This window comes from Sebastes umbrosus, chromosome 4 (assembly GCF_015220745.1).
Source record: "Sebastes umbrosus isolate fSebUmb1 chromosome 4, fSebUmb1.pri, whole genome shotgun sequence".
Lineage (NCBI taxonomy): Eukaryota > Metazoa > Chordata > Actinopteri > Perciformes > Sebastidae > Sebastes > Sebastes umbrosus.
This window is the reverse complement of record NC_051272.1, coordinates 35,986,408-36,013,388: the sequence shown is the minus strand read 5'-3', so window position 1 is coordinate 36,013,388 and position 26,981 is coordinate 35,986,408. Positions and strand designations below refer to the sequence as shown.

Here is a 26,981-nt window from a genome sequence, read left to right as displayed (position 1 = left end):
TGGTCTGTGGGGATGGTGGGCAAAGTGTTAGTTGTGCCAGTTCACTGAGTCCACAGGCCAACCATTTGGCACATCAAATGTATCATATTAACACTAAATATATATGTTGCTGTAATGAATTTGATTTTGTGCAATAACGAGGACGTTAGGAACAAGAATAGAATGATATGTTGGCACGATGACAAAAGTTTATTTAAGTGTTTATACATGGTGAACCCTTAAAGGTGCCATATCGTGCTCATTTTCAGGTTCTACTTGTATTTTGTGTTTCTAATAGAACATGTTTACATGCTGTAATGTTAAAAAAAAAAAAGTATTTCCCTCATACTGTCTGCCTGAATACACCTGTATTCACCCTCTGTCTGAAACAGTCCGTTTTAGTGCATTTCAACAGAATTGCAAAGGAACTGTGTTGCTAGGCAACGGTGTTGGCCCATGTTTACTTCCTGTCAGCTGATGTTATTTACATACACTGCAATAGGAAATAAACTGGGACACATTTAGAATGTTTATGTTTAAAACCGTGTAATGGTCTAAATATTGTATATTTGTGACATCACAAATGGAAAGAAATCCTAACGGCTTGTTTCAAACACACAATTTCTGAATACGGGCTGTTTGTGTTTCTCCGTATATTGAGCGTTTTGTATAGTATTTTTATAGCACTTAAACCTGCTTTAAATGTAGAAGACCTGAAAATCTCACTTTTTATAATATGAGCCCTTTAAAGGTTCAAGTTGTACTGCATTTATTACCATAATGCTCAGAGGGTGTTTGGCTAGGTAGGAGATTTGGTTTGTCTACTCTCCATAAACTACAGTACCGTACTTACTTGCTGGTTTCTTAAACCCATATTGGATGTATGTTAAGTCATCAGTTGTTTAAAAAAATGGGAGGAACGTCCTGTCCTCCACCAAAGAGTGCGAGAGGTTCCTCAGTTCTCTAGGGTGGAAGACTGTCTTGTATCCGAGGAGATTAAGAAGAGGCTGGCAGGCAGTCTGAGTGTAAACCACCATGTCGAAGGACAGCTTCACCCTCCAGTTCTCTGCATTCGCTGCTGAGTCCCGAACTGTGGTGAACTTCTGCCGGGATGACAGATCGCTGCTGCCTCGGGTGTTGTTGATGATCCAATCCTCCACACCGTGGTCCTGAACCAGTCCAAGGAAGCTGTAGAGCTCCCTGGTCTTCTGGAGAGGAAACCTGGCCAAGTCTTCATACCTGACCGAGAACAGGGAAAGCAGAAAGGATCATTCAGTAATCCTTTTCAGACCACATATTATTTAGTGACCTTTTCAAACCCTCTCAGTCTGCTTTCAGGGCCTGCCACTCCACTGAAACTGCGCTTACTAAAGTTGTAAACGATCTGCTCCTAAACATGGATTCAGATTCCACCTCGGTACTTTTACTACTGGATCTAAGTGCAGCTTTTGACACTTTTGATCATCCTATACTCTTTGACCGATTGGAGAACAAATTTGGCGTCTCTGGGCCGGCTCTCGCATGGTTACAATCTTATTTATCTAAAAGAACGCAGTGTGTCTCTTGTAATAATACGACATCAAGATTCTCTGAGGTGAAATATGGCGTACCTCAGGGCTCTGTTCTTGGCCCTCTGCTCTTCTCCTCAACATAGCACCTCTTTTATATGTAGTCATGGAATTAAGTTCCACTGTTACGCTTATGACACAGCTGTATATGCGTTCCCAGTGCACTATACTTGGCACATGCTGAGGGCCATGCTAGCTGGGAGATGGCAACCATGATTTCTTCCTATATCCTGTCTGGAAAAAACGGGGCTATTATAACCACTGGCAGTATATGTTAATTTACTATCTCGACAAGAATTTAGCCACAAGCATGCAAAGAAAACAAACAAGAAATCAGCAGGCCTATGGAATATAAAAAAACAACAAATAAAGATGATTTTTAGGTCTAATCCAAATATCTAGTGTATCAACTCAACTTGGAGTGGTTCAGATAATTGTAAAAAAAAAAAAAAAAAGAGAGCAAAAAGCCTGTTTAAGAGGAAACAGGTGTGGTCAAAACTAATATCCATCCATCCATCCATCCATTATCTTCCATTTATCTGGGGCTGGTTCGCGGGGGCAGCAGGCTTAGCAGGGTATTCCAGACGTCCCTCTCCCCAGCAATGTTTTCCATCTTCCCAGTCCAAACTGATATCCATTCAAGAATAAAATAACTAGCCTCTATGCCTCCTTGTTCAGAGGTTATGAGTCAAAACATATAGGGCTGTACAAACTGTCACATGGTGACACTCTAACCACTTATTCATTGCCAAACTTGTTGTTCGAGTCATCCCACTGACTGACAGACAAACAGGGCCCTGGTGAAGGTGGATGGATCAGAGTAGTTCATTACAGCTGAGCACTAAAAGGCTTACACTCTTTACACAGATTGTATGTCTACAGATATTATCCCTATGTCCTTCTCACCTGAGCAGCATGTATCTCCCTCTGAGCCAGGCCGGTTTGGCGAGGCCCGTGGACACAGACCTGAGGAAGTCCTCACACACCGTGTTGATCTGTCGTAGGTTCAGGTTGTGGGGTCGACGTCCGGTGGCTCTCCACAGACGCCACAGCCGGTAAGTGTCTCGAAATGTCTCAATACGAGATGCCAGGATACCACGTGGATCTCGAACGAGCTGGACCACCTGATGATGATGAATAATGAAACGTATTCACCAGGAATACACTGTGGTTACAACATCAACAGCACAGATGTCTCTGAATGTCTCCATGTGTTTAAAGGCTTCTGAGTGAGCTAGAGGTGTGGACATTTATCGATTCTAAGATGCATCACTGCATCAATGCATCAGGAGTTTGGCTTCATTTCAGCTCAGACCCCTTTCACACCAATGACCAGGGTTAGACCCGGGTTATCTGACCCATGTTCAACTCTCCTTTTGTCAATTCAAACCAAGCCAGTCAACCCGGGTTGAACCCTGGTCAGAAGAATTCAGATACGACCTGGGACACATCTAGGAGCAATGCATACCAATTACTAGATATAGGTGGAGGATTACACGTCTGGAGGATTACAGAGAGAGGATGATAGTGACATCATCAATGTGTGCAAAAACATAAAATGTCACAGAATGATGCATGTTTTTGGGACACAGTGTAAATATAGTACACACAGCATTTTTGGCTTTATAAAATGTAAAATTATGTTGTACGTATGGAGCTGTAATGTATGCAAAAACATACAGACAACATAGAGATTTACAGGATCTATTCACCAACATGCACCTTTTTTCCTCTATCTATCTACAGTACCCATTTATCATATATCAGACTACATTGTGTTATCTAATCCCAGTAAAGATTTACTACATTTAGTAGACCTACTAAAGTTTTTCAGCTGGACATGTGGCAACTGTGGGATAATGTAAGAGTTTGTCCAAACATAATAAAATGAGTTTATATTTCATTTAGTTTGCCAATTACTCAATAACGTAATGAACTTGGACTGGGTTTGTTACTTTATAACAGAGAGAGCAGGCGACAGATGGATCTTTTACCAGGTTTATTTTGAAAGATAAAAAGTTAAAAAAGATAACGTTACAAGTAGAAGATGTGCAAACACGCTTTAAAAACAGATGTGCGTACAGCTGGTGTTACTGTGAGGTGGTCGGATTATTATTAACACGGTGTGTTTCTGTGTAACGTATCGGCGGATGTCTCTCTCATTCAGCAGCCTTGTTATGTTCGTTTAACGTTACACTACGTTGTTCCTCACCATCCCGTCATCTACCGCTTTTTTCTTCCTCACGACGGACGGCCAGCAGCTCCCACACCTGAAAGTCTCGCCACACATCCGTGTTGTTCTCGTCCGTCGTTCACCTCTGGTGTGTCTGAAAACATTCCTGCTGCCGTCGCTCTGTTTGTTTATGAGCCACGGCGACCTGAGACAGTTACGTCACGGACCGTGCGACCTCATTTGTAACCGAATAGCTTTGTCCAGCCCCGTTTGTAAGCGACCCTGGTCCATGCCATTCACATCGAAATCGACCACCTCTCGACCTGGGTCGCGAAGCCAAGTCGATCAACGCGGGTTAACCCTTTCATACACACAATCAACCCTGGTTGAGTCCTCGGTGTGAAAGGGGGTATCAGTGTGAGTCTTTACTGTGTTCTGCTGTCATTTACTGTTACGTTTGTTTCCCTCCCCTCCCCTCTTTCTCTCATCTCCTTGTAACTCTGTGTTTCACTGAGGGCGGAGCTTTGCACACACACTCCCAGAGAGACAGCATTCAAACACTTGGCAGTCCGCTAACTTATTGCTCTCGCTACCAATATCAGAACTCGAAAACTATTTAACTTAGGAACTTCAAATTTGGTATGATGGTTGATACAGTGGTCTAGTTGTGCCATTTGGGGGTTAGAAGTCCAGGGTGCCCAAAATATTTGACCAAAAACAGTGATTTTTTCGACTTCAATTTCGTTTCCGGAGTACAACTAAGTACAACTTAGTTCCAAAAGGGCAAAACCTTTGGCACTACTTTAGCACTTTCTAAATTAAAAGGGAGTTCTGAATGATCTGACTGCTTGTGTTAATTGATAAAAAGTAGCCATGTGCAGTAATATAGAACATTGAGGATGCGATATATTGCATCTAGAATAGTTGTGTATTACATTGTCTGGACTTTAACTTTAATCACATTCTCTCCATCGTAGTAAATCATGTTTGTATCACTTTACATCCACCCAGCGTTGCCTTTTTGTCTGCAGATAGTTCGTTGAGAAGTTTACCTCCCATTCAGCGACGGCGGTGGAAAGAAGGCTATGGTGGACGTGGTCTTATCTGCCGTCAAGTTTTATTTTCTGGAGAAATGTGAACGAGACAGGAAAGGAGTTTCTCTTTATCGCCACCACATCTACTATCCATGGCTCCACTCAGCGAGCGTAACAAAGGCTACTGGCACAACACTGCCACTGTCTGTGAGCCTGTGTTGCATATAATATGTAGCCATGTGTCTGTGCATGTGTTTGCAGTATCTCTTGAGGGACTGCAGTCATTGTCAGTACATGTTCAATCAATACTAATTTAGAACAGCATTGATCTTCATTCATCTAACCTTACATAATCCAGTCAGCTAGTGGTAAGCTGTTAAATGCAGCCTCCTGACTCAGTAGTACAATGACCAGTCATGCTCACTACAGCTGGGTATCATTATAGTTCCAGCCACTAAAACTAAAAGTCTGTATTCATTGAAAGTCTAGCTGTGGTGAGCTATTTCTAAATTACAAGTTATTCATGTTGCTTAAAAGCAATCCTTAAATAACATTATACATTCTAAAACTGTACAAAACCCCGTAGCTGTTTCCCTACAACACTGTCATCTTTCACTGCTTTCACACAAAATGCAAATTCCTTTTTTTTTTGCAAACACAGATGACAGAACAATTACAGTTTTTCTTTTTTTGTTCTGATGCACTGTTAGACAAAAAAGGTCCGGCTTTGAGAACATGTGACACAAACACCAAACTGTGTTCCAGTTTTCCAAAACAGCAAATCCATACAGTAGGACTGATTGGATCCACCATCAGTGTGACCATTCTTCGAAGGTCACAATCATTTAGAGGCAATAACAATAAAAAACAGACGAAAATCCCAATCTTTCTACTACTCTACATATTTCTTGTCAGACAGTATATAAGGCAGCACACATCGCTGATTGCCATTCTACACTCTCTTCAGCGAGTGATGTAGGAGCAACAGGGACCCCTCGATAGATGGCTCTGCCTGTGCCTATAGAATTAGGGTCACAATATTGTAACCTTCATTCTAACTCACACAGGCTCCGCCCTCTACTGGACTATATGGGTACAGTGGGTGGAGCCTGATGAATGCACGCCCTGCCACGGCATAAGATCAACCCAACCATACTGACCCTGACTGGCTAGAGGTTAGTTGCTGCAGGCCACCTACTTATTTATAACATGGGCTGCCACAATGGAGAAGTAGGGGGCCTCAGCCAACCCAGGTAGTTTGCAACTGCACTGGGTAGAGCCATGGAACCTAACCACCAAACAAGGTTACAAGGGGCATGTAGAATGTGTGCTGACCATGGTGGGAGGGTCTCTTTCCGCCTGCCTATAGGCTTGGGAGATGCACTTACAAAGCCATCCTGCCAGGCGTTTCTTGGAAAGGGCTTTAAAACCATCACGGAAGCACACGGACAGCTGTTCAGTGTGTCTGATGGTGCCGTGCGTGCAACATTGTTATTACTGGGCAAATCAGAGGAAATTTTGCCTCCCTGTCCCCCGCATGGGGTGGAAGACAAAAAGCTTCCGGTTGTATAACCCTCGATCTGAAAGAACTCATTAAATTCTTGGGAACAAAGGAGGGATTTGGTCTAAGAGTAGCCCCGCTGCGGTCACCACGAAGCAGCAAGCAACTGGGGTGCACCGACACAGTGGTTAGTTCACATACTCTTTCAGCAGAGGTCAGTGCAAACAACCCAACCTGTGGGACGGTCCAGCACTGCGGTGCATCATCTGAGCCATTTCTGCATTCCACGGCGCAGAGCGGTGACCTGGGCTACCAGAATGACCAACAACTGCTCCTGCCTCACTCTCTCCAACAGGGGAGGGATGAGGCGGAGCGTTGGAGCGGCGTAAAGCAGCTTCCTTGTACAAATGCATCCACTCCCAAGGGGTGGCTCGTCCTGCTGTGCCAGGGAGAGCCATAGCGGGCAGCGGATGCTGCGCCAGTCGGCGAACAAATCCACTTCCACTTTAGTGAATCGGGTCTAAATGTGCTTCACCACCTTGAGGTGAAGCCTCCACTCAACTGTTAGGGGTACGACATGAGGTCGGCACCCCTGTTCTCCAGCCTGGGCTGTGGAGTGCCTTCAGAAACAACAGGAGCTCTGAGGCACACAAACACAGGCTCTCCGCCATCCTCAACAGGGCAGCGGACCAAACTCTGCCCTGCCCGTTGATGTAGGCCACCATGGTGCGGTTGTCGCTCCTCACTAACACGTGACTACCCCCGTTACAGGCGTCTGAAGTGTTGTAGCTCGTGGAGGTTGATGTGTCTGTCCTCCATCGGGGGCCATACCTCACCTACTGTTCTCCCCACGCAGGCTCCTCGCCACCCCATCAGGGACGCATCCGTGAACACCATGACGTAGGAGGTCACTCGTCACAGCGGTGTTCCCTTCAACAGGTGTTGTGGAGACCTCCAGTAACGTAAGTCATTCTCTACAAAGGGGGGAATGTTAACCTAGCGCCGCTTGTGCATCTTTGCATTCACCTCTACAGTGTGTGTAGGAGCCCCAGCGGTACCACCGGATGGGCTGCTGCCATAAACCCCAACGTCTGCATGATGCCTAAGGGCTGTTCGCCTGTGGTCCGACAGAGTGGCCCACAGCCTGCACACGTCCAGCACAATCCCCAGATACTCCACCTGTTGGTGTGGCAGGGGACTGCTGGGCTTCCAGTTGATCACGACCCCAACTTGGTTATGTGTAAGATCAACTGGGCCATGTGGAATATAGCTCTCAGCCTGGGAGGATAAATTCACCTCCTTGATGCCCATGATTACCTCCCCCGCGCGTTTTCTCGCCACACAAGGAGCGGGTTGTGCACCCCGATCCGTCGTAACACAGTGCATTTCTCTCTTCTATATCTTCATATGTTATTCAAAGCCGCTTTACCAGGTGAAGTGTGCTCTTTGACAACATCACACCGATGCTCTCTCTTCCTCACCGTTGTTATGCCTCACCTCAGCTTTTTTTTCTAAGGTTTTAAGTGCTCATTGACTGATCAAATCGATCCAAAGAGCCCTTCCATGGCGATCGGGGCTCCCAGTAGATTATCCTAGTCTGTCCTCAGGAGAGCGGTGAGTCCCAGCCACACATGGCAGGATTGCCTTCTGTGGCTAGAGACATCACATGACCGTTGCAACACATTGAATCAAATTAGTTATTTGGCCAATACTGCGGTCCAAAATGTCAGTCTGGGACAGTGAGTAAAGGGGGGCCAACACACCCGGATTGTTAGCAGCTGAGCAAGCTGTGCTCCCACCTGAAATATCTTGTCGGTTTGAGCGACATCATTGATCTCGAGCTCCGATTCACTCTCATCGCACGTCAAAGCGTTAAAAGTGATCCCACCGTTGCCGGCGTCCGATGAAGTTCTTCTTCTTTTACCACCTGAAGCGATGACTGCATCCAAGGAGGAAGCAAATATTATATTTCAGTAAGCACGTCCTGATTGGCAGGCTGCGCTTCTGCAAATTTCCAGTGGGCGAATGCATGCTCATGATTGGAGGAGAGTATTATCCATGAAGTCCAATAGAGGGCGGAGCCGGTGTGAGTTAGAACTGTAATACATTTTGTAACAAATATAATAATAACAATGATAATAATAATTGCAATTATTTCTCTACCTTCAGGTTGAGTCTTGGGTCTTCAATCAACGCCCTGAGGTCGCTGATTTGTGGAATCCGGACCGTCTTGATGGCCGCGTGGCGCTTTGCCCTACAGGCATCACCAGCCAGCAACACATTGAGGGATCCACACCTCCTCGCACACTCGCCCTCATCAGCCAGCACCAGGCTCTGCTCTTCTGGGCCCAGAGCAGCCTCACATACAGGTCGTGAGCACAGAGACCGGCCTAAAGAATGGATACATACAATACAAAGCTGTAACACAATGACAATGCACTGCAAAAAACAGCTACATTTATAAACTATTATAAATAAACTATAGGAAGACAGGACAAGTGGACAAAGTTCTTACTCGCTCCTCGTCTGAACAGCTTGTCAGTGGAGTGGTTAGCAGGTCGGGGGTGTATATAACTCTCTAGACTGTTGAGGTGACAGTGGTACAAAGACCTTAGCAGGTCTCTAGCCGGTCCCAGCATCACCCTCCTCTCAGCCAGGTTCCGACTCTGCGCCAGCCGAGGAAGCAGCGCCGACTGGACGTGGTACAGAGGCTCGAACAGGTAGAAGACCTGGGATATGCAAAAAAATATCAAAGACAATGTATGACAGTTGCAGTTGCAGTGCACCTCAGTACACATAACAAACTGTTTAACAGAATGACGTTTCTAGGTGCAATCGATACATTATTTTGTGCCCCCTTTGGACATATAACCATCACATTCCAGTGGGTGTTAACATGTCTTATTGATCAAGTGCCTCAATGGTTGCTGAGTTGACTGAACTGGCATTGCCACCCTGGTTCTGTGTATATGCTGGGAATGCTCCAACCTCCAAAGCCCCCAAAATACTGACCTTGCATTCTGCAATTTAGAGGAGGGTCTGGACTTGAAAAATAGAGATACTGATGCAGAGCGGAAAGAATATTTCTAACCAATCTGTGATGTAGCGCTGCCTAGTCTTTGCATAATGACAAATGTGGTGAAATCGTCTACAAGCTGTGGTGATGTCACAAGCTCATTCAGGAGCGCGTGTGTCTGTTTTTCCAGGAGGAAAGCTGAATCCCCTTTTCCACTCATGGATCCCTCTCTCCACCCCAGGTCTTTTGGTATTATGGGTTAGTTCATATACAGTTGTTATATTTGAAAAGTAGAGCATTTGACAGTTAGGTCACGGAGATACTCAAGTATCAAAGTCTCTCTGTTTGTCATGTGCCAGGACTGGTGCTATCAGGGCTGTAGGAGGCTTACTGTGGGCTGAGATGGGCATAGGTCCCAAGTTACAGCCGGACAATTGACCACATTTTTGATGAGGTCAGTGATGGAAAAAAACAACATGACTATCAAGCTGGAATCTGTCTCAAATTTCCAAAACAATTTTTGCCTTGAAAATTTAGTTTCTCAAAAATTGTTTCTGCCTCCAAGTTTGTAGGTTCAATTATTATTATTGCCTTACATTGTAATAAAACATATTTTTCACTTTAACTTGTGTGTAAATAATATTTGTGGTGCTGCAAATATGGAAAAAGCAGCTTGGGGGTGGCCAAAGTGTTCTATGCCACTAAATGCCAAGGTCATCAGAATGCCAATCTGCAATGGCCCAATATCGAGATTTCTTCAAAATATATTGAGCTATATACATGTCAAATTTGGCTCTTTTATCACAAAAAGGCTTACTACAATAGGCTTGCTATGGCTAGGCTCTTTCTTTACTGCTTGCATTGCAGTACTTCGAAGTTTACATTGGATCAAGTACGTTACCCATTGCCGTGTACGCTGACCACAATCCACTTGTGTCTTTGAGCCAGATGGGTAACGCAAATCAAAGATTGATGAGATGGTCCTTACTGGTGCAAGATTTCAATCTGGATATCCGCCACAAAAAAGGCACCAAAATGTAGTGGCAGATGCCCTTTCCCGTGCGTCGGTTCCCTCCTAAGTAACAAACATCTTTGGGGGAGATGTTTGTTCTTTAGGAAGGGGGGTGTTACGGCCGCCGGCCGTATTTATGTGTATTTATGTGTATTTATGTTTATAAATTGTCTACAGGTAATGGTATGGCTAAATTAATGGAGAGTGAGAGCTTTTATGTTCTTCAGAGGATCTGTGTTAATAGGTTCTGTTTCCATTGGCTGGCCTTCGATGATGTCGCCACTGCGGATTGGCTGAGGACGGCGGGTTGGCCTATTTAACTTCTGGGAAAACACAGCTGATACAAGGTCGATGGCTGTCGGGTGTTTGCTTCGATCCTCCTCGCTAAACCAATCTTTTCAACAGCATTTGTAGCGTTGTATTTGTAAACTGTGTGTCGGAAGTATTAGAGTGGTGACCACGTGAAGAGTGGTATAGTGTGCTTTAGCTCGTGTTAGCCGTAGCCTTTTTCCTGTGTGTGTTTTGGTGTAAACATTTGTAACTTTAGTTTAAGTAGTATATTTGTAAATATATTGAACTTTAATCTCTTGTTGTATTGACCTCGGCATCTAACACAAGTTACATTATCTTTGTAAATATATTGGACTTTAATCTTGAAGCTGTAGGGGTGAACCGCCATTTGATTTAATTTGTTTTCTCCTGTTTTAAGTTAAGGAGTTAGGTTTAGCCCATGTATTTTTGTTTGTTTCTTTTGTTACAGGGTTTAGTTAGAACTTGTTTGAGAAGTTCTTTAGTTTTTCATTTTGGCCGTTGATTCACCCTGAGCCTGCACTTCCTGTGTTTTCTATTTGTAAATAGATTGTTTAATCATTGTGTGCAACAATAAATATTAATTGTTGCAATTCATTCGCCGATTCACTTTGCATTTTATGTTGCGCTTCCACACCCCTAGAGTTGGGCTTAACACTGTAGTAAGTGTAATAAGTACTACATTAAAGTCAATGATAGTCAATAAGCTCATTCTTAGTCAATGGTTAGCGTTGATTGCTGTCAGAAAAAAAATAGAAACCTGTATTGTCATGATGACCTAGTGGTCTAAGAAAGATACCCTGTGTCTGCAAAGTCACTGTAATGAAACCAGCTTGGTAACCTTGGTGTGGGCATCCTCCTGTTTCTCTCTACTGTTGTGAACACTGTTGACATTTGTGCTTTAAAAGTCGTTAAATGCATACAATGTGCTTGGACCCCGCTTATCGCCGCTTGTGGCTGTATTGTTTGGAACTGTGTCCCACTATAGCACATTGTCAACTGAAGGAGAGGTCATATGTATCCATATCACATTCTAACCTCTGGATGCTGGTTGAACAGCTGACCCACAAATGAGGATCCGCTCCGCGTGGTGGCCAGAATGAGGATGTGGGTTCTCTTGTTGCCAGAGAAGGAAGAAGGGGTGTGGGAGAGGATTTCTTCACAGCCCCGGTCTGAGCCCTCGAGTGTTTCCTGGCCCGATCGCGTCAGATCTTTCAGGCTGCAGTTGACGGCGTGGTCCGTAGGCGGCAGGCCCACAGAGCACAGCAGGCTTAAGGTCTTGGTGGAGAACGTGCGGATGGCCGTGTACTGGATGGCTATGGAGGCTAATGCTAGCAACACCATGGACTTCCAAGAACACTGCATGGTGGCTGGACAAATGCATCAGGAAGCCACAGCACTGTCTGCCAGAAAAAGGGGACAGAGACATAAAGAGGACAGGAGACAAAGAGATATTAAGACTGTAGTCTTTACTGGTTTGGTTCACTCTTTTTTTTTTGAAATTATTATTTTGGGGGTATTTTTTAAGCGTTTTATTGATAGGACAGTGGATAGAGTCTTGGAAAGGGGGAGAGAGAGAGATGACATGCGGAAAGGTCCACAGGCCGGATTCGAACCCGGGTCCACCGCTGCTAGGACTGAGCCTTGGCCACACATGGGCGCCCGCTCTACCGACTGAGCTAGCCAGGCGCCCGGTTTGGTTCACTCTTACCACTCTCATCAACCTTGTTTCCAGCAGCAACAGGTAGCTAAACCCACCCCTATGTACATTCATTCAATTTGGCAATCAGTTAACACACCTGTCATCATTTTAAAATCGTCATCGGGAGTATGAATGACTGAATGATTCATTTATTTTTGTGTCTGGTCATTTACATAACCCATCTGTCATGGGATTATTCAGACACATTAACTAACAGCAAATCAAACATTCTGGCATGTTAGATCACCGTCATCTAACAGCACAATAACACCAGTACCATCCATACAGAAACAGAACCATCATCCAGGCATAATCGTAAACATGAACCTCCCACACATAACGCTCAAGGATACGTACACAAATCCAAACATGACAAAGGAAGTCTGAGGAATTCATCTGTCGTATGTTACTTTTCCCCCTCACAGAAAAACAGCTTTTGCATGCGCCTCCTCCATTATTACCTCCGCCAAGGCCGAAGGCCTAGGAAGGAGGTTATGTTTTCACCGGCGTTTGTTTGTTGGTTTGTCTGTTAGCAGGATTACTCCAAAAGTCCGCGATGGATTTGAATGAAAATGTTTTGGAGGGGTGGGGTGTGGCACAATGAACAATCCATCAGATTTTAGTGGCGATCCGGATCATGATCCGGCTTCAGGAACATTTTTTAAAAATTCCGATCAGCCAGAACATTAAAGGTCCCATATTATAAAAAGTGAGATTGTCATGTATTTTATATTATCAGGCAGGTTTAAGTGCTATATAAATACTGTTAAACTATCAAAACGCTCAATATACGGAGAAATACACACAACCCGTATTTAGAAATTGTGCGTTTGAAACAAGCCGTTAGGATTTCTCTCCATTTGTGATGTCACAAATATACAATATTTAGACCATTACACGGTTTTAAACGTAAACATTCTAAATGTGTCCCAGTTTATTTCCCGTTGCAGTGTATGTAAATAACATTAGCTAACAGGATGTAAACATGGACCCAAACTGTTGCCTAGCAACGCAATTCCGTTGCCATTCCGTTGAAATGCACTAAAACGGAGTGTTTCAGACAGAGGGTGAATACAGGTATTTTCAGGCAGACAGTATGAGGAAAATAAAGTTTTTTTTTAACATTACAGCATGTAAACATGTTCTAGTAGGACGTGGATGATGGTGCAAGCTGAATAGCGGGAGGGGGGGGGGGAATCGTACTCGGGCACCTTGGCGGATGTCTGTGCTCTCCGAGTGCCATTCTAATTGCATATGTGTTTGTTGTCCACAGTGCACTGGGGGGCCGACAGTTACAATTTGTTGAACTCTGACCCAAGCAGCACAGTAAATCGCTGTTGACCTCGAACTAAAAGATGGACTAAAAAAAACGAATTACTGGTGTTTCTGAATTTCTACAACTGTACGATAACAAATTTTGCTTCATATCGAGACTGGAGAAAAAAAAAGATCTTCGTTGGCAAAATATCAGCATGCAGATGCAGCTACTGTTACAAAAACACAGTTTGAGTCTCGTAGCAATTTACTGCTAGCACTCTGAACAGGCACTATAGTGGTGATTACCAGAAATGTGTCACACACACGAGAAGGCACACTCCAATCCCAATGTACAACCCAAAGCTCAGAGTATTGAACTCTGACAGACATTTCCGGACATTTGTGTATTTTTCTCGTCATCAACCACGACTCGGTCCGACTTACTATTGTCAGTGTATCCAAAGCCTGCACATTGGAAATCACTTCACTGGAGCTCCAAATAGGTATTAATCCATGACTGTAATTTTGTTAGACTCATGACCTCAGTATTTCTAAAAATCCCGGCTACAGCCATGACTTTATTTTTTAGCACAAAGCATTGTAGGCCTACATGCTATAAATACTCTTATGTTAAATTGTGGGATTTTTTTTACTGTTGAGATATTATATTTCACTCACTGTTTAATTTGCAAGACGCTGTGATATTATATTTCACTTAATATATTTGATCTGTATAGTTTTATAAACATCCCAAGGCACATTTAAAGGTGCCATATTGTAAAAAGGTGCCATTTTCATGGCTTTTATATCATAAAACAGGTTTAAATTTTATATAAATGCTGTGAAAGTATCGAAAAGCTTAATCCACAGAGAAATACACACAGCCCGTATTCAGAAACTGGGCATTTGAAACAAGCTGTCAGGATTTCTGTCCATTTGCGATGTCACAAATATCCAATATTTAGACCATTTCACAGTTTTAAACGTAAAAATTCTAAATGGATCCCAGTTTATTTATTGTTGCAGTGGATGTGAATGACATCAGCTGACAGGAAGTAAACATGGACCCAAGCTGTTGCCTAGCAACGCAATTCTGTTGCAATTCCACTGAAATGCTCTAAAATGGAGCGTTTCAGACAGAGGGTGAATACAGGTATATACAAGCAGACTTTATGAGGAAAATAAAGTTTTTTTTAACATTACAGCATGTAAACATGTTCTAGTAGAAACACAAAATACAAGTATGAACCTGAAAATGAGCACAGTATGTCCCCTTTAATATCGTTAGCTGCCTAAACATTATGTGAATTTAAATTGATTATGAACTGTTTTCACATTTTGAAAACAATATCATGTACATAATGTTGTATAACCTAAATAGAGAAAATGTCATTAAGATATTAGCCTAATTAGTGCAGCTAATTAGGCTAATATCGATCTTTCTATCTATCTATCTATCTATCTATCCATCCATCCATCTATCCATCTATCCATCCATCCATAATAACACGGGGACTGTCTGTCATCATGTCTCTCTGCTAGCTGTATCGTGTTATCTTTCCTTACACTGCCGCTGAATATTCCCTCGCGCTTCATGCCGTTATTTCTTCATCCTGAGCAGCAGACAGCAGCCTGACGGTAGTTATAGTTACCTCTCATCTGTGTGTGTGAGCCGTCAGCAGGAGGCGGCGGGCTGGCTGCGGTGGAGACATGGTGCTGATCGTGTAGATGCTGCTGCTGGTGCTGATGCTGGTGCTGGTGCTGATGATGCTGATGATGCTGCGCGGCGTTGGAACAAACAGCATTCTGCGTCCGTCTGTGAGCCACACGAGGAGGGTGAGGACATGCCGCCGCGGATAGGAGACAATCCAAAACCCAAATCTGACCTGAAACGAACGAATGTTTCAGCAGAACCCGTGACTACTGGCAGTCACGTGCACATCAACAGGCTGCTGGACATGACGTAGGTGTATAGAGCGGGTCTCTTTAACAGTAAAGGCTGTCTATCTCTACATCACCTCCCTCTCTCTCACTGCCTCTACCCAGAGCCCCCTCCTCTTTATGGTTTACATTTTTTTCTATCTCAAAACAATATTAACATTCCAATGTGTAAATTGAAAGAGTTATTAGTTGCTATAATTCCTCTCCAGGATTCCAAGATAAAATTTACAATCTGCAATTTAGTTTTTACATAAACAAACACCCTATTTTTGGATAATAATTTAGAACAAATAGACATTTTACACATTTGGATGACATAGCCTATTAAAGTGGCAGTAGGCAGTATATTTTTGGCATCATTGGGCAAAAATCCCATAATAACCTTTCAGCATATTGTAATTCAAGTGTTCTGAGAGAAACCTAGACTTCTGCTCCTCCTCATGGCTCTGTTTTCAGGCTTTAAAAAATCTAATGTAATGTCATCGAGAGAGCGTCCCCATTGGCTGTGCTCCGGTCATGTGATCGGAACTTGGCGTTCCTTCAATGGATTTCACAATGGCTGTCACAATCTTCTGAAAAAAATTGAGGAGAGAAATAGGCATAATATTGATTCATATTTGATCAGCGCTGCCTAGTTTGACCGTTTGGTTAGAGTTTGCTAGTGATTGACAGCCGGCTCTCATAGACGGCAGATGGACAGCAGACCTCAGATCAGCTCTTACTGCTTGTTTTCCTCTGGTCTGTGAAATCTTGCAGATGCCGTTAGGAGCACTGGAGGACACCGGAGGACACAGAGGTACATGTTTTTTTTCAGGTTACCTGTTTCATGTACTACTGTCACGATGTAGCGACCGTTTTATAAAAATAACTTTTTTTAATCATATCTGCTCCAATCTCATCTACTTCAGCTTTAAGTCAGTAGATGGCGCTTGTAGGTTTTCTTGGGTTAACCAGGGAGACTGTATGCCCACATACATACAGATATCAAGAAGAAACGAGCGCGGCTCGGGCAAGACTAACTCCAGTCTTCTTTTCATCGATCCAAAGTTTACGATTGATCCACAGATATTTCTAGCCTGTGGATCGCTTGCTGCTGGTCCAGATTCCCCCTATAGGTCTGGTGCCTATATATGGGCATGTGAATAGGCTAGGTAATGCAATGTTATTAATGCACAGCGACAGAACAAAAGACAAATATTAAAACATAACGATATCAAACATAGACAGACGTAGAAGAAAACAACATCGAATATAACATGATATTGTAACTTACACTTACAGTAATATCTGACCTAACAGCGGGGCATTTTCTGAACATTTTGGGGCCCTAAAGCGTCATCTTACACTGACCCAAACCACCACCACCCCTAGGGATATACGGCCTCAAGGCCTCCAGTCATTTTAATATCCCTGAATGAAAATGAATAACTGGGCACACTTTATCAATAATGAAGAAACAAAATGAATAATTAACAAATAAAGCACAATATGAAAACAATAAATGACTATTTACAAGAAAATGAAATTGCACAAACATTTGGAAAAGAGAATAATATAGTCCTTTAAGTATACATTACGAGAACATTCGAATGCAATATGAAAACAAGAAATAACTTTTAACTAGAACGAGTGGCCGGTAGAAATGTTCAGTGACCTGCCACAGTGACAGGTGGGGAAAAAGGTTATTTTCAGACCCTGGTTGTAGTACATACATACCATGCACAATCCCAGCAGTGATAAGCACACACTTAAAAAGCAAATAGAATTGTCAAAGGTGAAAATCAAATATCAAAGAAAAATGTCAATTCATGTACAGACTGAGGAAATGAGAAAGATAAGTCAGTGATATACAGTATGTATATATATATATATATATATATATACATACTGTATATATAAATTTATATCACATCACATCACTGCAGACCCTCCACACCCTGGACACAACCTGTTCCAGCTTCTCCCCTCTGGGAGGCGCTACAGAACTCTATACGCTGAAACAACCAGACACAAGAACAGCTTCTTCCCACAGGCCGTCACTCTGATGAACACTTCATCAGTCATTCACTGTCTATAACACTCTAACACCAAAACATCCACTGCTGCTCCACCCACCACAAAATCCCGGGGAAACATCATATTACGTCATCCAAAACTGGATGATTAATGACACTTCTGAACTCATTCCGGCGCCGCTGCATGAAAGTTTCTCTCTCACATGGACGGAGGTGTGCTGGAGACCTTCAGACCTTCAGGACCTCAAAGATAAACTGGCTTAGCTGACGTTACAGGCTCGGGTGGTGATACACGGCGACATTGGACTAGTGGTTATCCCAACACATTTGTACTGATTACAATTCCATAGATATACATAGATTACATTTATATATATATATATATATATAAACATTTATTTATATACACAAAACATACAAAATGAATTGACATGAAACAAATACAACAGGAGGGTTAAAACAAACATGAGTTGGAATATTGTTTGTATCTTTTTTTATTTATTAATTTCTCATACTTCTTTTACGTTGGAGCAAATTAAACAGAGAATGAATGGAGAGTACAGAAATGAGAATAACTTCAAAAATAAAAAGAAATTCAAAATCTGAATTAAATCTTGAAAACACGCTTTATTATAGTGGAGCTTGGAGTGTCTAGTTTAAACATTGTAAGAGGGGATACATTTTGAAATGTTGAGCTTCACAGAGTTTAAAGCTGAAGTAGGCGAGATTGGAGCAAATCATGTTCCTCTGTGTCCTCCGGTGCTCCTAACGGCATCTGCAAGATTTCACAGACTGGAGGAAAACAAGCAGTCAGAGCTAATTTGAGGTCTGCTGCTCAATCACTCGCGAACTCTGACCAAACGGTCAAACTAGGCAGAGCTGATCAAATATGAATCAATATTCTGTTACGTTAATGCCTATTTCTCTCCTCAAATGTTCTCAGAATCATCTTGTAGTGCACGGTTTAGCTGTAAAATGAGAAAGTTTGTGACGCCGCCGCCATTGTGAAATCTGTTGAAGGAACGCCAAGTTCTAGTCACATGACCGGAGCACAGCCAATAGGAACGCTCTCTCTCAATGAAATGACCTGTGATTGGTCAAAGTCTCCCATCACAGGCTAGATTTTCTAAAGCCTGAAAACAGAGCCATGAGGAGGAGCAGAAGTCTTGTTTTCTCTCAGAACACTTGAATTACAATATGCTGAAATCTTATTATGGAAGTTTTGCACAATGATGCCAAAAATATACTGCCTACTGCCTACTGCCACTTTAATGGAGTTAAAATATTTGTTTTGATATTTCTCCAAAAGTCTAAAAGCAATAGATGCCCCAACCAACCCCATTTCCAGAGTGGTCTTCACTTTGTCACCTATAAGGGTCAGTCAATATATTGATCAATTTCAATACTTTTTGCTGTATTTTGCTGTATAAAACATCTTTGTTACAAACATCATCATTCAACTTTTGAAAAAACATATTTGTGTTTGGTTCTACCTCGGCTAGGGGTATCTGACTAATAACTAGTGCAGTAGAAGTATAAAGTAGTTTACTGAGAAATTCTCCTTACCTCAAAGTAGAAAGAGGTACCTCAATATTGTAGCTCACTCAAATCACAGTACTAGAGAGCATGTATTTAGTTACATTCCACCAGTGCTCTCTCCTGGTATCTCCCGGTGTACTCAGTGAAAGGGTCGTGAGGGAAAGATATAAGTGACGGAAACGTGGTGCAATAAAGGGAATTATGGGAATGTCACTAAAAGGTCCCTATATTGTAAAAAGTGAGATTTTCATGTCTTTTATATTATAAAGCAGGTTTAAGTGCTATATAAATACTGTTAAACTATCAAAACCCTCAATATATGGAGAAATACACACAGCCCGTATTCAGAAATTGTGCGTTTGAAACAAGCCGTTAGGATTTCTGTCGATTTGTGATGTCACAAATATACAATATTTAGACCATTACATGGTTTTAAACATAAACATTCTAAATGGTTCCCAGTTTATTTTCTGTTGCAGTGTACTGATGGTAAATAACATCAGCGGACAGGAAGTGAACATGGACCCAAGCCAATTTCATTGAAATGCACTAAAATGGAGCGTTTCAGATAGAGGGTGAATACAGCTATATTCAGGCAGACAGTATGATGAAAATAAAGTTTTTTTTTTAACATTAGAGCATGTAAACATGTTCTAGGAGAAACACAAAGTACAAGTATGAACCTGAAAATGAGCACGATATGGGACCTTCAATATCACTTTAAAAGAGGCTCATCAGCGTGAACGCTCCATCGATGACAGAGGAATGTAAGTTTGATGACAGATGCAGTGTTATTGTCTATTCATAAACCTGGTATGAATACTCTAAACATATCGGTGCTGGACATAGGCACTGTGGATTATAAGAAAGGTTATGTCCTCTGTTTGGGTCACCAGCCCACACGCACACATTGCACAAACTAAAGTTACCATTCCTGTCTTAAACCTCAGAGAGATGCAGCAGCAGCCAGCGGCATATTTCCATGAATCATCCTCTAAATCCTGTGGCTGACACTGTATCATCTGTTTCAGTCTGTGGCTCCGCTGGAACCTGTACCTTTCATCCTAGAGAAATATGAAACATGTGTTAAGATGTCTCAGCAGAGTTTTATCTAAACTGAGACGCTTATTCAAAGACATGTTCCAGCAGCAGACCAGCAGGTATGCATGTGTCAGAGTACACTAAAGCAACCTGTTGCCACTATTTCCCTTCTGAAGTTGTTCCTTGGTGCTGCATGATGATACTGTGAACGACGTCAGAGTGGCCAGACGTGCAGTGGGTGGACTGATCTGGTGGACTGGACAAAGAGATCATCCCACAGGGTTGTTTGTGAGGCTTTTTGCATTCCATATGTTGGAAACAAGGCAACTCCCCCAACTGGAAATGAGCTCTCTGAACAACTCTGTCTCTTAGAAATGATCTTTATATTCACAAATTTGCAACAGCAAATGGCAACCGGATTACGTTTTGTATCAACGTAATGAGGAAATGTGGTTAATTAACGTATCTGACAAGTCAGAAACTGTTGATAGTGAACGAATCAGTAGAATGTTCACTGACAACTTCATTTGTTTTCCACCAAAATATCAGCTGGTTGTGACTACAGCATTATTAAACTGTGTTATGGTTCTGTTCAAACTCTCAGGTAAAGGGACTGTTTGTAACTTCTTACACATATAAATCATTGCGGGTCGGTGTCCCATGCGCACAGAATATCTAGTGATCTAGTGGTATGTTTGTTCAGAAATAACTGCTGCAGCTCCTCCAGACCAACAGAGGTTTCACGTGTCTTGTGAAGTGACGGGGCTCCGCAGAGAGAAACGTTATCGTCTCCGACCAAAACTCCGGTGTCTCCCCTGTTCCCTCCGGCCGCAGTCGGGAAGCTGAGGCAGGAAAAGCCAACACTAGGATCAGCATTGATTCATGGAGAGACCTTCGTCTGGTCAGCTAACATTACTGCCAAGCAGCTGAAATATAGAGTGATATTGTGGTTTTAGCTGACGTGTGTCGCCTCACTGTTTTGAGCGATGCTCGTTCATGTCTATGTAGAGCGAGCACAAGCGGAGCGCGAGCAACAGGACGCTGACTTTCGTTGACTTAACGGCCACAGGTGTCGCTGTTAACAAGACATTTCTGATTCTTACAAACAGTCCCTTTAAACTGTGTTATGGTTCTGTTCAGACTCTCGGTTAATGTTAGACAAAGATCATGACATGGTATAATACAGAAAAAAAGTCTGCAGTGACTTGAAGTACAAGACACAATGTGGTCATCAACATTTAACCAGAATTATGATCTTTCCCTATCTTTAACCAAAGTGCTTTTGTTGTTTAAACCACAGATGGGGACTAGGGATGTGAACCCTGCTCTCTTGAATCAAAGTCCTGACATCTGTACACCATCCACATGTGGTACATACATGTAGCACTTCATTCACTCGAAAAGTAAAGTGGTGGACACACTGCCCGCATGAGGCTCGCGTGAGTCTCGCGTGGCGTGTTGTTTTTTATTTCGGCGTCCATGTTAACAGGTTAGAGTGGACACACTGCCCACATGAGACGCGCGTCTATTTTATAGAATAGAAGGGTCGCCTATTTTACACGCGAGCCCCTCGCGTCTCAGCTGCGTGTCCCAGCAGCAACAGACAGTGAAGGTGATCTATTGACAGTATATGAACATCATACCAGCAAGATTACTATAGTTTCCATGTCTGGACATCTGTAGAATATGTCACAGACAGTGAAAGTGATCTATTGACTGTATATTAAAGGGACTATTTGTAACTTTCAGAAATGCTTCTTAACAGCGACACCTGTGGCCGTGAAATCAACGAAAGTCAGCGTCGGGCTCGCGCTTGCTCGCTCTCAATATACCTGAACGAGCATCACTCAAAACAGTGAGGCGACACACGTCAGCTAAAACCACAATATCACTCTATATTTCAGCTGCTTGGCAGTAATGTTAGCTGACCAGATGAAGGTCTCTCCATGAACATGATTTAGATCTGATCCTAGTGTTGGCTTTTCCTGCCTAAGTGCAGGCTGAGGCAGCGGGGCTCTCCAGCATGTCTCCCTGCTCTCTCCGCCCGCAGCCGGAGAGAGCAGGGAGACACCGGCACCCGGTAGGTAACGAGAAGACAACGTAACTCTCTGCACAGCTCGGTCACTTCACAAGACACGGGAAACCTCTGTTGGTCTGGAGGAGCTGCAGCAGTTATTTCTGCACAAACGTCCCCTGTGCATTCACTAGATATTCTCAGAGCTAAACTAACTCTTCTGCAGTGTGGAGTGAGCGCGCGTTCACGTCTAGAGGTGGAGCGAGCTGAGCTGTCTGAGTGAAGGCGAGCAGGCAGAGGAGGAGGGTACAGCGGCTACACGCGAAAGCGCATATGCGAGCGCGCATGTGTGACGACCCGCTACATTTATGCGCATACAAAGTTACAAATAGTCCCTTTAACTTCATACCTGCAAGACTTTACTACAGTTTCGAGGTCTATCTGTAGAATATGTTACGGAGATGAAAAAAAAGTAAAGTTAAGTAAACTTGTTTTTAAATCAACACTTCCTGCTCTCATTTCAAAATAAAAGTCCTCAGGCGTTTTTTCTATGGACAGAATCCCTTCATTTGTTAACACGAGGCTTTTATTCTGAAATATGTGCCGGACAGTGATGTGGAACAAGCAGTGACTTGGAAAGCATCATAAATGAATACAGTACAGAGTTTTAATTGTGGATTATTACTATTATTTACTAATTACCACACGTTTCTGAACCTTTCTCTGTCTAAAATAAATATAAATTATATTTATCATGAAGTTAAACGGCCATTAAAAGGCAAACTCTATGCAGAAAGAAAGGGCTGTGCATCACGCAGCCACGACGCGACGCTGCCGTCACGCGAGCCTCATGCGGGCAGTGTGCCCACGGCTTAATACTGTTTATACACCTAATTTCTAGTTGACAGGGTTGAGCTGAAGGAAGTGGCAGCAGGATTTTGAGTTGTCACCTGCTCCTCAAGCTTTCAGGCAGCTGTTTGTTTGGCAGCAGTCGGTGGCTCACATATGAGGTTAACTGTACCTGCTGCAGTGCAGATGAGGCACTATTTCAAGCTGTCTTCAGCATTCAAGTGCAGGGCCACATGGGAACCCGGAGAGTGGTAGAGAACCGACTGTCTTCAGGGAAACAAAACTACCCACTCAGGATCTGTGTTATCTGAGCAGTCAAATTTGGTCCATCTCCCTGCTGTGCTCGAAAGCAGCAATTAGCTATCATTGACCCTTTCTCTTCTCCTCCATTTGACACCCACTATAGGTCACGCAGGGCCACAAGGGGCATGCACTCATCCGGCATTCAAAGGATAAACCTCAGAGGTCTACTATTTCGTTCCTGGATGACCTCTCAAGTCTGGTGAGCAGGGCTGCAGTGGATGGTAAATGCATATAAACATAATTTACTGTCAAAATCTGGAATTAGGTTTATGTACAGGATGACCGATTACTCATTTATGGTATCAATTTGATACTGTCAGAAAGAAGGCTTTTGCTTCATAGGCTAATTCATAACTTAAGTATATGAATTATACTGGTTTTATAGCCATCCGTCACAAACTGGCTCAGAGAAAGTAGTAAGATATATACTCAAGCCAAATGTAATGTATTACATTACACACCACAAAATCAGCGATATTAGCCATGCAAGCATGGATGTGTGCTATTAAGGTGTCGACGGTGCGAAAGGAAATGTTGCACGGTGGATGTCGGCTGAGGAGACATGACCTTTGAGGCGTGGAAGGCCCAGGTGAACTAGATCAACTGATGACACTCCACTGACAGCCGATTATCTCTGGAGGTCAACAGCAGCCTCTGGACAGTGGGCATAATATGGTTATACATATAAACAGGGGAGACTGGGTTGTCGAGCATTGCTTTGCCTTTGCATAGTAAAGGCCCAGTTTCACCAGCATTTAAAAGCGTGAAATATTCCAGCAAAATAAATTAATTCATTTTAATTTTAATTAATTTAATGGAATTGCCACAATCAGTACACTCACACATCGAGGCAAAGCAAATCTGGGTCCATTTTTCACGCCAAGTTGGTGAACTTTTACATGCCGCTATAGCGTCCTAACTGACGGTTAGCTAAGTGCTTGCTTGGAGGGCTATATTGGGACTGACTAGTGCTAGCAGACATTTTGACTTATCATGGCAGGAAAAGCACAGATGAAACATTACCGATGACTCAGTTCTATCTAACATCTCTGTAAGCCATGCCAGTGAGCCAGTATGCACGATACCAGGACTCTGGAACTGGTTGCCCTAAATGGAATGCAGCCAATTTTAGGGTGTTTTTTTTACACCTGTAGTTGGTTTGCTCTGGTCCGAATCAGGGACCAAATTGTTACAATGTTGCATATTGCCTCAAGTTTGGTTTGTTGTGGTGCGCAAAGAAACTGCTCTGTAATTGGTCAGAATTTCCATGCTGGAAAACTCCCGGAAGTAAACAAAGAAGAGCAGACTTCCAGAACGCAACAATGGAGGAACAACTACGCCGCTTGATCTTGGTCCTGGTCATCTTTTTTTACCTAGTAGCAATTTTTCACCCAAGGCAAACGATACAGTTTGAAAATGAGGCGTGGCTGCAACTGGAAAACAATGTATTAATGCACTGGAGTCGCTGAAGGCGCATATGAAGACGTACGGAGGACGGAGAAGGAGGCGTGCATTAACCCTCCTAAACTGTGATATGCTCATCGGCCGAAAATATTTCCAAAGATCCATCAGGTACGCCCGTGGTCTTCAACACAGCCTGATGTTACACCTGTTTAGTACTGATGTGAATAGCGAGGACAAGCATAGGCTCTTTTGTAGTATTGTTGTTGTTGCACAGCGCAGCTCGCTACCGGAGCTGGTTTAATCCAAAAAGGCACCATGCTTTCTCCAGTTGGGCCGGATCGAGTTCGGATCATGTTCTCACCACCAACGGAGCATACCGAGCCGTACCGCAGTTCGTTTGGAAGCGGACCGAGACCACCCCTTCAAGGAGGTCTCGGTTCACTTGTTTTGGTGCGCACCCGAGTGCGATTAATTGCTGTGTTCACACCTGGGTTAGGGTTAGGGTTAGGTTTGGGAAAACCCAAACGAACCGCACCAAGAGGGTAAACGCTCCAGGGTTCGATTCAACCGAACTAAACAAGGCAGGTGTGAATATGCCCTTAATGTTATTAGTAACACCTGTGCCTGTCTGATGTGAAAAGGTATATTGCTAATATAAACTACCTGAAGAGGTGTACATTTCTGAGACTCAATCATTATCATAAGCGACACCCCAAGGCACATTTTTGGGCAAATTTTATTCACACAAATGCCACCTCGAGGAAAAAAAGAACAATTTCCCACCACAGAGCCTGAAGACCTGCTGTCAGAAAGCAGCAGACAAAAACAGAACAAATAGCCTAAAGCAGTGTCATATTCGTACATGCCACTAAAAAAAATCGGGTCCTATGACTTGTGCATGTGCCGTCACAGATAGTCCATGCTGTTTACCAGAATATGGCTGATAAGTTAGCTGGTGTGTGTATTGGAGATGGGCAGTGTGCCTGCAGAGCAGCTTGGGTTTCAGGCCTTTTGGAAAGGGCTATTTCAGTCATGTATGGCATGACAAGTGCAGAGACTATCAATGCAAGCTCATTACACACTCAGTGTTGATGGATGGCTGCGCACGTCAGAAGAGTTGCTCTCGAGCCAGCAGGGAGCGGGACTCACTTTCAGCCCGGGGGTTAAGCAGTTTAGAATTTTTGTTCTGGACAAACTGACTGGGTAGTTAGAATGTGTGTATATATTTAAGCCCTCCCAGAGATCCCTCCAGGCAGTGAATTACAGTTTTTTTACAACTCCTAAATCATATTTCTCTATACTGAATTCAAGTATTCACACAGCTCTCTCTGCCAATATGCAGCTCAGCACAGCAGTTAATCTCACATCCCAAATGCACCAATGCAACCAGAACACTTGATACACATCTCAGGATCACTGACAATATTTGTCTGCCAACAGTATCACATTAACAGTCATTATGCAATAACCTAAAACAACACTAACAACAGGTAACATTACAATACAGTGTATTACTAATGTCTTTGAAGTATCTTTTCTCTAGTTTAGGCAACAGAACCACTTAATAAGGCTTAGGAATAGATTGTGGTTTGGCTTAAAATAACATGCAAGTGGCGTTACTTCAGTAAACGTTGACTTCTGGTTTCACGTGGGACACAAATGCCGGCCTCCTGGACAAAAGCCCGCTATTTTTTGACCCAACGGAAACCGAAATATGTGCAAAATGGAGTGTACATACAGTGTGATGTAGCTGGTGAAGGTGGAGGCCTGGGATAGCTAGCTAGAGAGCTACCAGAGGACAACTAGATGGGGATTTTTCACAACATTACATTATTCTCGTGCCATTTTTTCCCCTATATTTGGTCCGTCTGGTCTCCTATTGTAATTAGGGCCCGAGCACCGACAACGTCGGGCCAGCGAAGGCCATATTGAAACTGTAGGAATTCTTATGATTTTTCTCCTCTCAAATGAATCGCATTTTTGAGGACCTTAACATGCTCAAAAAGTTGTTAAATTTGGCACACTAATCAGACGCGGTGAATTATTTGTTATTTTAAGGGTCTTGGGCTTGGGTGTTGCAAAGTGGCTCACAAGCGCCCCCTAGAATGTTGGAAAAATGTAGCCCCCCGTTTCGGTGTCACCAACATGTATGAAATTCGATAGGCAGATGTAATATGTGGTGACGCACAAAAAAGTCTCTTGGAGGTATGCCCAAAATTCAACAGGAAGTCAGCCATTTTTAATTTAATGTGCCATTTTCGCCCATTTTCAGCGTTTTATAGGACGTGTACTTTAACAAACTCCTCCAACAGATTTAATCAGAT

General features: G+C 43.1%; 1 protein-coding gene across 1 annotated transcript; it reads right to left on the bottom strand.

Annotated features, from left to right (window-relative positions):
* Window positions 1-595: 595 nt before the first annotated feature.
* On the bottom strand, window positions 596-15,503 carry LOC119487039 (carbohydrate sulfotransferase 1-like). Its single transcript, XM_037767691.1, has 6 exons — window positions 15,204-15,503; window positions 11,631-11,995; window positions 8,771-8,984; window positions 8,419-8,645; window positions 2,454-2,671; window positions 596-1,218 (listed from the first exon to the last, which is right to left on the bottom strand). The coding sequence occupies exons 2-6, from the start codon at window positions 11,955-11,957 to the stop codon at window positions 882-884; spliced, it is 1,323 nt and encodes a 440-aa protein (XP_037623619.1). The 5' UTR covers window positions 11,958-11,995; window positions 15,204-15,503; the 3' UTR covers window positions 596-881.
* Between the last annotated feature and the right edge of the window lie 11,478 nt (window positions 15,504-26,981).